General features: G+C 41.6%; 1 protein-coding gene across 1 annotated transcript in view; it reads right to left on the bottom strand.

Annotated features, from left to right (window-relative positions):
- Positions 1-465: 465 nt before the first annotated feature.
- The window catches only part of LOC117505417 (neurexin-2-like), a 342,446-nt gene continuing 328,226 nt past the window's right edge, over positions 466-14,685 (bottom strand). Inside the window, exons 5-6 of the mRNA XM_034165061.1 lie at positions 9,037-9,338; positions 466-609 (exon numbers count right to left, since the gene is read on the bottom strand). Coding sequence (XP_034020952.1) covers positions 466-609; positions 9,037-9,338 — 446 coding nt within the window. The remainder of the gene's footprint in view (positions 610-9,036; positions 9,339-14,685) is intronic.

Genomic DNA, 14,685 nt, shown 5'->3' with positions numbered 1-14,685 from the left:
TTAGCACCATGCTAGAGTAGCAACATCCAGAGTACATTTCCTGGAAATCTTTCACCTATTATATTTTCCAAAACACGGGGATCAGTAAATACTTCCTGAAAATAAATAAATAAAGCAGCAACAGGGTTTTATTTAAGCATGTTTGGCTAATCATTAACAACATTGCCTCTGTACACTTAATATTCCTTACTATTTTTAAACAGTGTCCTATTTTGCTTTTCCTGCACTGTGAACTAGATGTGCCCACTTTCCTTAGAGTTGCTCTCTCTCTCTCACTCTCTCTCTCGTCCTTTGACTTTCCTCAGTCTGCAGTGTACTATATATTTCATCCCAACGGAGAGCGAGGGAGCACAGTCGCCAAAGCCAATGCCTCCAACACACACTCAATACTAAACTGTCATTCCAGGGAGATAGGGAGGGAAGAAAGGGGCAGAGGAAGGGAGCTCATGCTAATCAGCATGTATGCTATGAAGGAGGGATTGGCGTGTGATTTTTGTGCTGCATGATGGGGGGATGGGGGGTCACTCTGAGTGTACTTGCCTGTCTGTCAAGCACGCACCACGGCAACTCCCCAAACTCCTCAGATATCACACACGCATGCCTGCAGTGCTTCCATGCACCACAGAGGGGAGCTCTGATCCTGCGGTTGTCCACTGGGCATTCAGGCCCACCTCCCCCACTAATCCTTGGCAGAGAGCCTCCATCACCTAATTCTGTCTGCTTCATTTTCCCTTGCACAAAACTGACAAATTCATAGGGTTTACGTGGAGAAAATACATATACACGTGTGGTGAGCTCAAAGGCTTTACTGCTCCGTGAGCTCATTGTAGATGCGCATGACATTGCAACAGCAGTTCCGGACGAGCCCCCGACATCAACAGGAATCCAGCATGTGTCAGTGAGTGATTTCACAATGTCCTGTTAAATGTTTTTTGTTTTGTTTTGTTTAGGGTTTTTTTTACAGTTATATGAGAGGAATTATTTGATGTTTACACCAGTTAAGCAAGCCAAAGTAGAAGTTGTTGATGGAAAACTGTTAGCAGGATGCAATGTTCATCTTTTAGTGGGTGGCTTCCTTCAACTATCATCATATTACCAAACAAATGATCTAAAAATTACTACTTTTACAACCTTAGCTACATAAGTAGTAGCAGCCTTGGTCATCACCAGCCTCAGCTACCAGAACTAAGATGTGGAAAAGGTAAATAAATAAACAGGCTAATTCCATGCTACACTTAACCTCAATCACACCTGCTCCTAATTTCAATTTTGCATGTGGTGATAAGATTTTGTCATGCAGCATGCCCAGGTTTGTCCAGTAGGAGACAAGCAAGTGTATAGTTTGTCATAAAAGCAAACTTGCTTTTAGTCTTGATCATGTGGATTGTGGTTTACAAAATTTTAACCACTTTGTCACGGTTATATGCCTTTTTAATTTGGTGAGTAACAAGATTAAAGCCATTATTGCTCTATTGTTTTTGTTAACAGTTTAGAGGGAATGATCTTTGTCAAGAAGTCTATCTAGTAGTCTATCTATAACTCCATTCATCCATCCACTACCTGTATTTTGCACTTGCTTGCTTGCCTCTACTGGTGGTTGGCTCTCACTGCGGTATTGTATCACTTCCTGTTCCGGAGCACAGCGGTGTTTTTCTGTATCTGTTAGCTGTTTAATCTGCGCAGTTAGATTGATCTAGTTATCTAGATTACGATTTGTTTCCCAGTGTAATCTTTACGTGCCTTAACTAAAGCACTCCTTCTGCTGAATCACCTCTAAATTATTTACACATTATTCACTTTGCGTGTTTTTAGGAATCCGCTAGCTTAGCGTAGCTACTAGCTCTTAGCCGATTTAGCATGGCGGCTTCTCCTGTCTCTCCCGCACTTTTCTGCTCTGGGTGTGAAATGTTTAGTTATTCCTCGGCCTTTAGCAGTAATGGTACTTGTAATAAGTGTAGCTTATTCGTAGCTTTGGAGGCCAGGCTGGGCGAATTGGAGACTCGGCTCCGCACCGTGGAAAATTCTACAGCTAGCCAGGCCCCTGTAGTCGGTGCAGACCAAGGTAGCTTAGCCGCCGTTAGTTCCCCCTTGGCAGATCCCGAGCAGCCGGGAAAGCAGGCTGACTGGGTGACTGTGAGGGGAAGCGTAGCCCTAAACAGAAGCCCCGTGTACACCGCCAACCCGTTCACATTTCTAACAGTTTTTCCCCACTCGACGACACACCCGCCGAGGATCAAACTCTGGTTATTGGCGACTCTGTTTTGAGAAATGTGAAGTTAGCGACACCAGCAACCATAGTCAATTGTCTTCCGGGGGCCAGAGCAGGCGACATTGAAGGAAATTTGAAACTGCTGGTTAAGGCTAAGCGTAAATTTGGTAAGATTGTAATTCACGTCGGCAGTAATGACACCCGGTTACGCCAATCGGAGGTCACTAAAATTAACATTAAATCGTGTGTAACTTTGCAAAAACAATGTCGGACTCTGTAGTTTTCTCTGGGCCCCTCCCCAATCAGACCGGGAGTGACATGTTTAGCCGCATGTTCTCCTTGAATTGCTGGCTGTCTGAGTGGTGTCCAAAAAATGAGGTGGGCTTCATAGATAATTGGCAAAGCTTCTGGGGAAAACCTGGTCTTGTTAGGAGAGACGGCATCCATCCCACTTTGGATGGAGCAGCTCTCATTTCTAGAAATCTGGCTAATTTTCTTAAATCCTCCAAACCGTGACTATCCAGGGTTGGGACCAGGAAGCAGAGTTGTAGTCTTACACACCTCTCTGCAGCTTCACTCCCCCTGCCATCCCCTCATTACCCCATCCCCGTAGAGACGGTGCCTGCTCCCAGACTACCAATAACCAGCAAAAATCTATTTAAGCATAAAATTCAAAAAGAAAAAATAATATAGCACCTTCAACTGCACCACAGACTAAAACAGTTAAATGTGGTCTATTAAACATTAGGTCCTCTCTCTTCTAAGTCCCTGTTGGTAAATGATATAATAATTGATCAACATATTGATTTATTCTGCCCTAACAGAACCTGGTTACAGCAGGATGAATATGTTAGTTTAAATGAGTCAACACCCCCGAGTCACACTAACTGTCAGATGCTCGTAGCACGGGCTGGGGCGGTGGATTAGCAGCAATCTTCCATTCCAGCTTATTAATTAATCAAAACCCAGACAGAGCTTTAATTCATTTGAAAGCTTGTCTCTTAGTCTTGTCCATCCAAATTGGAAGTCCCAAAAACCAGTTTTATTTGTTATTATCTATCGTCCACCTGGTCGTTACTGTGAGTGTCTCTGTGAATTTTCAGACCTTTTGTCTGACTTAGTGCTTAGCTCAGATAAGATAATTATAGTGGGCGATTTTAACATCCACACAGATGCTGAGAATGACAGCCTCAACACTGCATTTAATCTATTATTAGACTCTATTGGCTTTGCTCAAAAAGTAATGAGTCCACCCACCACTTTAATCATATCTTAGATCTTGTTCTGACTTATGGTATGGAAATAGAAGACTTAACAAGTATTCCCTGAAAACTCCCTTCTGTCTGATCATTTTTAATAACATTTACATTTACTCTGATGGACTACCCAGCAGTGGGGAATAAGTTTCATTACACTAGAAGTCTTTCAGAAAGCGCTGTAACTAGGTTTAAGGATATGATTCCTTCTTTATGTTCTCTAATGCCATATAACAACACAGTGCAGAATAGCTACCTAAACTCTGTAAGGGAGATAGAGTATCTCGTCAATAGTTTTACATCCTCATTGAAGACAGCTTTGGATGCTGTAGCTCCTCTGAAAAAGAGAGCTTTAAATCAGAAGTGTCTTGACTCCATGGTATAACTCTCAAACTCGTAGCTTAAAGCAGATAACCCGTAAGTTGGAGAGGAAATGCGTCTCACTAATTTAGAAGATCTTCACTTAGCCTGGAAAAGAGTCTGTTGCTCTATAAAAAAGCCCTCCGTAAAGCTAGGACATCTTGTCTACTCATCACTAATTGAAGAAAATAAGAACAACCCCAGGTTTCTTTTCAGCACTGTAGCCAGGCTGACAAAGAGTCAGAGCTCTATTGAGCTGAGTATTCCATTAACTTTAACTAGTAATGAGTTCATGACTTTCTTTGCTAACAAAATTTTAACTATTAGAGAAAAAATTACTCATAACCATCCCAAAGACGTATCGTTATCTTTGGCTGCTTTCAGTGATGCCGGTATTTGGTTAGACTCTTCTCTCCGATTGTTCGGTCTGAGTTATTTTCATTAGTTACTTCATCCAAACCATCAACTGTTTATTAGACCCCATTCCTACCAGGCTGCTCAAGGAACCCTACCATTATTTAATGCTTCGATCTTAAATATGATCAATCTATCTTTGTTAGTTGGCTATGTACCACAGGCTTTTAAGGTGGCAGTAATTAAACCATTACTTAAAAAGCCATCACTGACCCAGCTATCTTAGCTAATTATAGGCCAATCTCCAACCTTCCTTTTCTCTCAAAAATTCTTGAAAGGGTAGTTGTAAAACAGCTAACTGATCATCTGCAGAGGAATGGTCTATTGAAGAGTTTCAGTCAGGTTTTAGAATTCATCATAGTACAGAAACAGACATTAGTGAAGGTTACAAATGATCGTCGTATGGCCTCGGACAGTGGACTCATCTCTGTGCTTGTCTGTTAGACCTCAGTGCTGCTTTTTGATACTGTTGACCATAAAATTTTATTACAGAGATTAGAGCATGCCATAGGTATTAAAGGCACTGCGCTGCGGTGGTTTGAATCATATTTGTCTAATAGATTACAATTTGTTCATGTAAATGGGGAATCTTCTTCAAGACTAAAGTTAATTATGGAGTTCCACAAGGTTCTGTGCTAGGACCAATTTATTCACTTTATATATGCTTCCCTTAGGCAGTATTATTAGACGGTATTGCTTAAATTTTCATGGTTACGCAGATGATACCCAGCTTTATCTATCCATGAAGCCAGATGACACACACCAATTAGCTAAACTGCAGGATTGTCTTACAGACATAAAGACATGGATGACCTCTAATTTCCTGCTTTTAAACTCAGATAAAACTGAAGTTATTGTACTTGGCCCCACAAATCTTAGAAACATGGTGTCTACCAGATCCTTACTCTGGATGGCATTACCCTGACCTCTAGTAATACTGTGAGAAATCTTGGAGTCATTTTTGATCAGGATATGTCATTCAAAGCGCATATTAAACAAATATGTAGGACTGCTTTTTTGCATTTACGCAATATCTCTAAAATCAGAAAGGTCTTGTCTCAGAGTGATGCTGAAAAACTAATTCATGCATTTATTTCCTCTAGGCTGGACTATTGTAATTCATTATTATCAGGTTGTCCTAAAAGTTCCCTAAAAAGCCTTCAGTTAATTCAAAATGCTGCAGCTAGAGTGCTGACGGGGACTAGAAGGAGAGAGCATATCTCACCCATATTGGCCTCTCTTCATTGGCTTCCTGTTAATTCTAGAATAGATTTTAAAATTCTTCTTCTTACTTATAAGGTTTTGAATAATCAGGTCCCATCTTATCTTAGGGACCTCGTAGTACCATATCCCCCAATAGAGCGCTTCGCTCTCAGACTGCAGGCTTACTTGTAGTTCCTAGGGTTTGTAAGAGTAGAATGGGAGGCAGAGCCTTCAGCTTTCAGCGCTCCTCTCCTGTGGAACCAGCTCCCAATTCGATCAGGGAGACAGACACCCTCTCTACTTTTAAGATTAGGCTTAAAACTTTCCTTTTTGCTAAAGCTTATAGTTAGGGCTGGATCAGGTGACCCTGAACCATCCCTTAGTTATGCTGCTATAGACGTAGACTGCTGGGGGGTTCCCATGATGCACTGTTTCTTTCTCTTTTTGCTCTGTATGCACCACTCTGCATTTAATCATTAGTGATCGATCTCTGCTCCCTCCACAGCATGTCTTTTTTCCTGGTTCTCTCCCTCAGCCCCAACCAGTCCCAGCAGAAGACTGCCCCTCCCTGAGCCTGGTTCTGCTGGAGGTTTCTTCCTGTTAAAAGGGAGTTTTCCTTCCCACTGTAGCCAAGTGCTTGCTCACAGGGGGTCGTTTTGACCGTTGGGGTTTTACATCATTATTGTATGGCCTTGCCTTACAATATAAAGCGCCTTGGGGCAACTGTTTGTTGTGATTTGGCGCTATATAAAAAAAAAAATTGATTGATTGATTGATTGATTTTACAAGGTACATGTCTAGATTTTTCCAAAGCCTTGGAAATTAGAGGTTGTTTAAAAAAAATCCAGATAGTCCCCGGTTCAAAGTAAAGCGTTAAACCAGTTCAAGAATGAAGAGAAGAAACTTTATGTTTTAATGTTCTGAACACTGATGTTGTTACAAGGAATATCTTATGCCACATACCCGTCTGCCACCTGCTGGACATGTCCGGGATATTTGCAGGAATAATCCTATCACATGGATGATGGAAATTAGGAGGAGGTGTGGTTGAAGTCACATGACCTTGTGTGTCATTTTCTCTCATTTCTAAAACATCGGCCTACAGGCCATAAAGGACACTGCGTCTTGTTTTAAACATTGTCAGAAAAGGATAATGTTAGTCTTTTACTTGTATGAATATGGTAAAAATGCTTTTTTTTACTACTTTGTGCAGTATTGTATAGAAATCCTTACCTGTAAAATAGTTGCTTGAATTTTTTCAGAAATTAAGAAAAGTATTTCTGCTCCACATTCCATGCAAATCTTGTGCATTTTAATTGATATTGCAAAAACAGGAATACATAAACAATTTATAGTGATCCCACACAGCTGACCCCCCCCCCCAAAAAGAAACAAAACACCAACCACCACCGACGTCGAGTGTGCACAACGTGCAAGGATCAAATCTGTTTCCACTCCAAAGTTCCCTTGGTGCAATCAGCATCATTATTCCTGAGATATGACAGAAATTGCAGTGTGGTTGTCATGGCAATCGCTCCCTGTAATTTAAATGCACTTTGCTGCTTTTTTTTCCCTCCCTCTTTTCCTGTAGTTTTAAAAAGTACAGAAGTTTGATACTATTGGCTTTTTTTTTTTACGCACTTTAAGTGGATGTTTCGGACAAGCTGATGCACCATCCTTTTGTTAATGCATCCACATCGGCCAATTACAGAACCTATTATTAAGGCCAACGGGCCATTTATTCCAATTACGATGATCAAAAAAAATCTGAAGCAAGCAAGGCTTTTTTTAAGTGAAATTGATCACGTCTCACTGCCAATTGATGACCTTTTGCTTTCAGAATCGAGCTGAGTGTACTTTTATTGCAGTGCAAAAAAAAAAAAAGATAAATACACGTGCACGTTTATTCAACACATTAAAGTGATAAAGATTTCACTTTGCACCAAAGCTTTATTAAAGGACCTCAAAAAAAAACTTAATCAATTTAAAATATTATTAACAATCAAGCAGCAGTGTTCTATTCACCTTTACCTTTAGAGAAATAACATTTTGCCCAAATTGCTGAGAAGGAAATACATGTGTATCAGCAGCAGTAGTAGTAGTAGTAGATCTCCAAATGAACAAAAATCACATTTTCAAAAAAAAAAAAAAAAAAAATATATATATATATATATATATATATATATAATGTGGTTTCATTTTGGTCATAATCTTGACTAAGATATCATTTAGTTTAAGTTTTACTCACTGGAATTGTTTTAGTCACCTAAATATGAGTTTAGTCAACTAACCCGACAGGATATGTAGTTAACTGACTAAATATATTTAGTCAACTAAATGTAGCGTAATACTAAAACAATTCAGATTACTAAAACTAGATCAAAACATGCTGTCGAAATTAACAGTGCAGCTCAGTGAGAGTATTGTGAGGTTTGGAATAAATGGATAAATTAGTCCAATTTGTTCACACAATAATGCAAAAACAGTAAAGGCTTTCATAATTTAAATCTTCAGTTGAAAAGCGCATAAAATGAGAATTAACTGATTACAATTTATTGAACTTTGATGAACTACATTAATACAAAAAGTGACTTTGTTTTGTATCACCTGTCTCCCACCTGGTGGACATGCTTTGCCTTTTTGCAGGGTATCATTTTCACAGGGAATAATTTTCTCACCACATACATGATGGGTTTTAGGAGCGGTTGTAATTTTGAAGTTGTATGTAGCTTGAACTGAGCTTCTTTTTCAGCTATGGTGTGGTGGCCACCGAGGCAACTGCTTTTTATTAAAATTTTAGATTTAAAAGTATTTATGATTGCTGGTTCTTGTACTTTAACATCCGCTGAAGTTTTAATAACATTGTTTAATAACATTTTGGGGGAAAAGATGCAATAGTAAGCTTGTTTGGCTAACAGTAAATGAGAGCTAGCTTAAATGAGAGGCTTGCACCTTTATTTTTAGCAGTGCTGCCTAATTTTAGTTTTTGTTCTATTGTTTGCTGTACTGCATTTTTAGTTTGGCATTAAAATGTTTATAAAACCAATTGATTCATGTCATATGGGGGAAAAGTACACCATTAGCCATAATTCTTCTGACATCATACCGCTAACATGCCGCGTGATACTAACTCTATGCAGTTAACACTAATAGTTAGTAGTGGACATGAACAGTAGCATGACTGCATATTCTAATGGTAACTACTCATGTGTAACTAACTATGCTAATACTTAAGATAGAAAGCAATCAGTGCATTAAACTACCCAAAACGATGGCGCTAATGACTGCCATGTTGAATTTCCGTTCTTTTCCAAATGAATAGCTGAGAGTGAGTGAGCTGGATATGAAAGGGAAGCGGAACTTGTCGGTAAAGCTGCTAAAAAGAAAAAGAGAACCAGCTTCATGTTCATCTCCGACTTGAAAACGACTGCTGTAACAGAGGAAAGCAACTTTAGCGGCGGGTACAACACTGAGGCGGTCCATGTGCCCTGTTTGAAAGTAAAACGATGAAGGTAAAGTAAAAGAATTAAAGTCACCGACATGAAATGTGCGGCTGACACCACGTTAGCCCTGGACTGGCCGTGCGATGTTTACCTGGCGCAGGTTGCGGGTGACGCGCACATCATGCCAGGCATTGTCGTTGAACTTGCCATTGACGGGCTCGACCAGGGCCTCAAAGGCCCCCGAGCCCAGGTTGATGACCAGCCAAACGGCGCCACTCTTCAAAGAAAGGTTGACGTAGTCCGCCGACTTGCCGGTGTGCAGCATGAGGCCATTGCGTTGCAGCGTGCGGAAGGAGAGCGTGATCTCGTCGGTGCTGCTCTGGATGGGCGTTAGCGACAGGTCATAGCAGAAAAACTCGTTGCCCTTGAAGGTAGCAACTGACTCTTCCTTACCTGAAAAAGAAAGAGAGGAGCAAGTTGTTCAGATGTTACACAAACAATATTATTGGCCGCTACGGAGTCTGATGTGGTTTACAAATACTTAGATGTTGCTTTGGCTAACAGCAATGTAGGTAACACTAACAGTAACTTAAGTCTTACTTAAGTGTGTACTGCAAGGGATCTATGAAGGTCGAATGGTCAACAGGTAATTGATGCTTCAATGAAGGCGGCGAAAGTTGGTGGTAGTCACTATTCATCGCCACCATTGTATCACCAAGTGCCTGCAGAAGAACTTCCTCAAATATTCATGCAGGTAAAGTTACCCCATTGGTTGGAAACTAGGGTCCAGTGTGTCTCACAAAGGTGTTAGAAATGTCTCAATGCACTATATTGATTGCAAGAGTCTTTAGAGGTCAGTGGAGGGATGGAATGCCAATCTACTAGAACAGATGGTGTCTTTAAGGCCATAGTGTATAGTATATCATTCTTTTGCTTGTGTTTTTTCTTTAATTTGCCAAACATCCATAGATGTGACCAAAATCACATTATACCATGAAAGCTGCCTTGCTATGAATATATCCAAATTGCACCAGGTCCAATCATGCAATTTTGAAAGAGGAAGTTCTAATGTGTCGTACTATTATAATTAATGAGGATTAATTGTGGCACAAGCTGTGGGAAGGTGTGACATAACACCCAAAAAAGATTTAAATTACTGATTTGAAATGCCACCTGCCAGCAGCGCCCTAATTAAGGCTTGAATTTTCCGATGCTTTTGCAGACACCGCCCAATATCTTCATGTAACATGAAGCAGAGGCGCAATTAGGAGCATATTTGAGATATTGGAAGGCTTGAAGCTGTTCAGTTTCACGTTTCAATATCCAAGCCCTTTGAGAGCGCCTCCATGGTTCCATAACTAGACCAGCTAAGCAGGGCGTTGTAATGGGCCAAGTGAGAAATTGGGGAACCTTGGTGTTTGCACCCAAGCAGCTCTCGCCTGGCCCAAAGTTTGGGGTATTGGCTTTCCGAGAAGGTACACCACTTGTCAAAAAGTCATTTGTCACCCTGTATGGTTCTTGAAAGACACAATGCCTGATCTATACCAAGCACTATGCCAAGGCAGTGCTACAGGGGTTTGAGGCTGAATTTGTTCACAATTTCTGTCCATTTTGGCGATATACGAACAAACATAAACATTTTCGGTGGATCGCACGGAGTCAAGCATCTTACACTGTCGAAACCTTTGAATATCTTGCTTTTCTTTGGGTAGGGAGTGTCTTGAAGAAGAGGTCTAGATGGCCTGCAAATGCTATCACATTCACCACATGGTGCTAGCTGAGCATCACCGAATCTCCCTCGCCAGGAGTTTACGGAGTCAGCCATCGCCAAGATGCCAACATAGATGCCCTGTTTGAACTTGAAACTCAAACTCATAGGTGACGTCATGGAGAATTTGTCCAGTATTTGAATATATACAATCTATGGTGGTTGCCATGCATGATGTTGGCATCCAGCTGGTTGACCATCCACCATACTCTTCCAATTTGGCGCCATCTGCCTCCCACATGGCCATGATGAAAAGAAACAAACAAAAAACCCTCATATCTTCCACTCTGGACTTTTTCACCCTTCAGGAAAAGGAAATGAATCCATGAAACCATTAATGTGTAGCGTCATGTTAGCCTACGATGCTATGGTTGCGTGGTCAAAATGAAAAGTATTTCCTACAGACTTGACAGCTGGGTTGAAATTTGGTGCCAAGATTTCTGAATTGGGGGGGTTGAGAGGAGAGAAGTAAGTGGAACAAAGCTGTGACGAGGCGATTTAAAAACTTTGCTAATTCCTGTCAGTCTGTTTGCAGCATGTGCGCTCCTTCCGCCGCAATGAGCAGTGAGGCCACTGCCAGTCACAACAGCCAGTTTGGTTCATGGACACGTGCCAAACAGCAGCAGGGGATGACACAGTGCGCTTCTGTCTGGAATGGAAAAAAAAAAAACACCTGCAGCTGTCATAACAGAAAGAATGACAGCGACAGCGCAACAACCAGCGGGACGAGTCGCACCGCGGAGTGCGGCGAAGTGGTCTCACATCTTTTTACCTCTCAACTCACGTTAATATCAATATTCATACATTCTCAACAGCTGGAGTCTGTCGTTCACCATTAAAGAAACGGCTGGAGATTTTGGATCCTTTCAAAGTCACAAGACAAAATTTTCAATGGTACTGAAAGAATCAAAGGAGGAAAAAATGGCTTTTAATATTAAAGCTGTAATGCCTTTGGACTGCATTTCTAACCATTTGAGTCAGAAAATGAATCCTCTTCGGCATGATGATAATCTTATTCCTTAGTATTCCAGTAAAGTATTTACAGTCGTAACCTGCCAGCATTGCTGGAATTCACCTTTTCTGGAAATGATTTAGAATTTTGACCCACCTGGATTAAAAATACAGCAACAAGACACAACACACTGAATGAACTAAGACTGCCAGAAGAGTGTTCCCCATTCCAGGGTCAAACAGCTAGTATTAGCATCACAGAGGGAAATAAACAGCATTTGGACTTCAATTGCGGCTGAAAACTGCAAAAAAAAAAAAAAAAGAAAGTAAAATATAAGTGGAAATACTTCCAGCTTCTACATGGCATCCAGAAAGTATTCACTGACCTTCACTTCTTCCACATTTTTGTTATGTTACAGCCTTATTCCAGAATGGATGACTTTTTTTATAATCCCTAAAAATTCTAAACACAATACCCCATAATGACAACATGATTTTTTTTTCATTTTTGCAAATTTATGACACAAAAAAAAACTAAGAAATCACATGTACATAAGAAGATGTTTCTACACCTATTTGGAGTCCACCTGGGAAAATTCAGTTGATTGGACATGATTTGGAAAGACACACACCTATCTACATATACTCAACAAAAATATAAACGCAACACTTTTGGTTTACTCCCATTTCATATGAGATGAACTCAAAGATCTAAAACTTTTTCCACCTACACAATATCACCATTTCCCTCAATATTGTTCACAAACCAGTCTAAATCTGTGATAGTGAGCACTTCTCCTTTGCTGAGATAATCCATCCCACCTCACAGGTGTGCCATATCAAGATGCTGATTAGACACCATGATTAGTGCACAGGTGTGCCTTAGACTGCCCACAATAAAAGGCCACTCTGAAAGGTGCAGTTTTATCACACAGCACAATGCCACAGATGTCGCAAGATTTGAGGGAGCGTGCAATTGGCATGCTGACAGCAGGAATGTCAACCAGAGCTGTTGCTCGTGTATTGAGAATTTGGCAGTACATCCAACCAGCCTCACAACCGCAGACCACGTGTAACCACACCAGCCCAGGACCTCCACATCCAGCATGTTCACCTCCAAGATCGTCTGAGACCAGCCACTCAGACAGCTGCTGAAACAATCGGTTTGCATAACCAAAGAATTTCTGCACAAACTGTCAGAAACCGTCTCAGGGAAGCTCATCTGCATGCTCGTCGTCCTCATCGGGGTCTCGACCTGACTCCAGTTCGTCGTCGTAACCGACTTGAGTGGGCAAATGCTCACATTCGCTGGTGTTTGACACGTTGGAGAGGTGTTCTCTTCACGGATGAATCCCGGTTCACACTGTCCAGGGCAGATGGGAGACAGCGTGTGTGGCGTTGTGTGGGTGAGCGGTTTTCTGATGTCAATGTTGTGGATCGAGTGGCCCATGGTGGCGGTGGGGTTATGGTATGGGTAGGCGTCTGTTATGGATGAAGAACACAGGTGCATTTTATTGATGGCATTTTGAATGCACAGAGATACCGTGACGAGATCCTGAGGCCCATTGTTGTGCCATACATCCAAGAACATCACCTCATGTTGCAGCAGGATAATGCACGGCCCCATGTTGCAAGGATCTGTACACAATTCTTGGAAGCTGAAAATGTCCCAGTTCTTGCATGGCCGGCATACTCACCGGACATGTCACCCATTGAGCATGTTTGGGATGCTCTGGACTGGCGTATACGACAGCGTGTACCAGTTCCTGCCAATATCCAGCAACTTCGCACAGCCATTAAAGAGGAGTGGACCAACATTCCACAGGCCACAATTGACAACCTGATCAACTCTATGCGAAGGAGATGTGTTGCACTGCATGAGGCAAATGGTGGTCACACCAGATACTGACTGGTATCCCCCCCAATAAAACAAAACTGCACCTTTCAGAGTGGCCTTTTATTGTGGGCAGTCTAAGGCACACCTGTGCGCTAATCATGGTGTCTAATCAGCATCTTGATATGGCACACCTGTGAGGTGGGATGGATTATCTCAGCAAAGGAGAAGTGCTCACTATCACAGAAGACTGGTTTGTGAACAATATTTGAGGGAAATGGTGATATTGTGTATGTGGAAAAAGTTTTAGATCTTTGAGTTCATCTCATACAAAATGGGAGCAAAACCAAAAGTGTTGCATTTATATTTTTGTTGAGTGTATAAGGTGCCACAGTTGACAGTGCATGTCAGAGCACAAACCAAGCATGAAGTCAAAGCAATTGTCTGTAGACCTCCGAGACAGGATTATCTGTAGTCACAAATCTGGGGAAGGGTACAGAAATATTTCTGCTGCTCTGAAGGTTCCCATGAGCACAGTGGCTTCCATAATCCGAATATGGAAGAAGTTCGGAACCACCAGGACTCTTCCTAGAGCTGGCTGCCCATCTAAACGGAGCCATCAGGGAGGTGACCAAGAACCTGATGGTCACTCTGTCAAAGCTCCAGCATTCCTCTGTGCAGAGAGGAGAGCCTTCCACAAGGACAACCATCTCTGCAGCAATTCACCAATCCGGACTGTATGGTAGAAACACCAATGCATAACTACCCAAAGATAGGTGTGCCAACCTTATGGCATCATATTCAAGAAGGTTTGAGGCTGTAATTGCTGCCAAAGGTGCATCAAGAAAGTATTGAGCAAAGGCTCTGAATTCTTAGTTTTTCGTGTTATCATTATGGGGTGCTGTGAGTAGAATTTTGAGGGAAAAATAAATTTCCTCCTTTTTGGAATAAGGTTGTAACATAAAATGTGGAAAAGTTGAAGCACTGTGAATACTTTCCGGACGCACTGCATCGTAAATGAACTGCATTTATATTGGATTTTTTTGGTGGGATTTCTCTTGTCTTGTGTCTGGGGCTTTGTTGTTGGGCGTTTCCCTCCTGTTTACCCCCTTGCAGGTCTTTCCACCACACCTGTGCCGCAGTACCTGCTCATCACTTCCCCTTTATTAGTTGGACCTCTCCCCTCACTTCCTTGTGAGATTGTCGTGCCTTGTGCCTTCGTTGGAGCATTTCTTCTGTGAGTTTTG

Source organism: Thalassophryne amazonica, chromosome 23, assembly GCF_902500255.1.
Source record: "Thalassophryne amazonica chromosome 23, fThaAma1.1, whole genome shotgun sequence".
In the NCBI taxonomy this organism is placed as follows: Eukaryota; Metazoa; Chordata; class Actinopteri; order Batrachoidiformes; family Batrachoididae; genus Thalassophryne; species Thalassophryne amazonica.
This window is presented reverse-complemented; position numbering and strand designations above follow the sequence as displayed.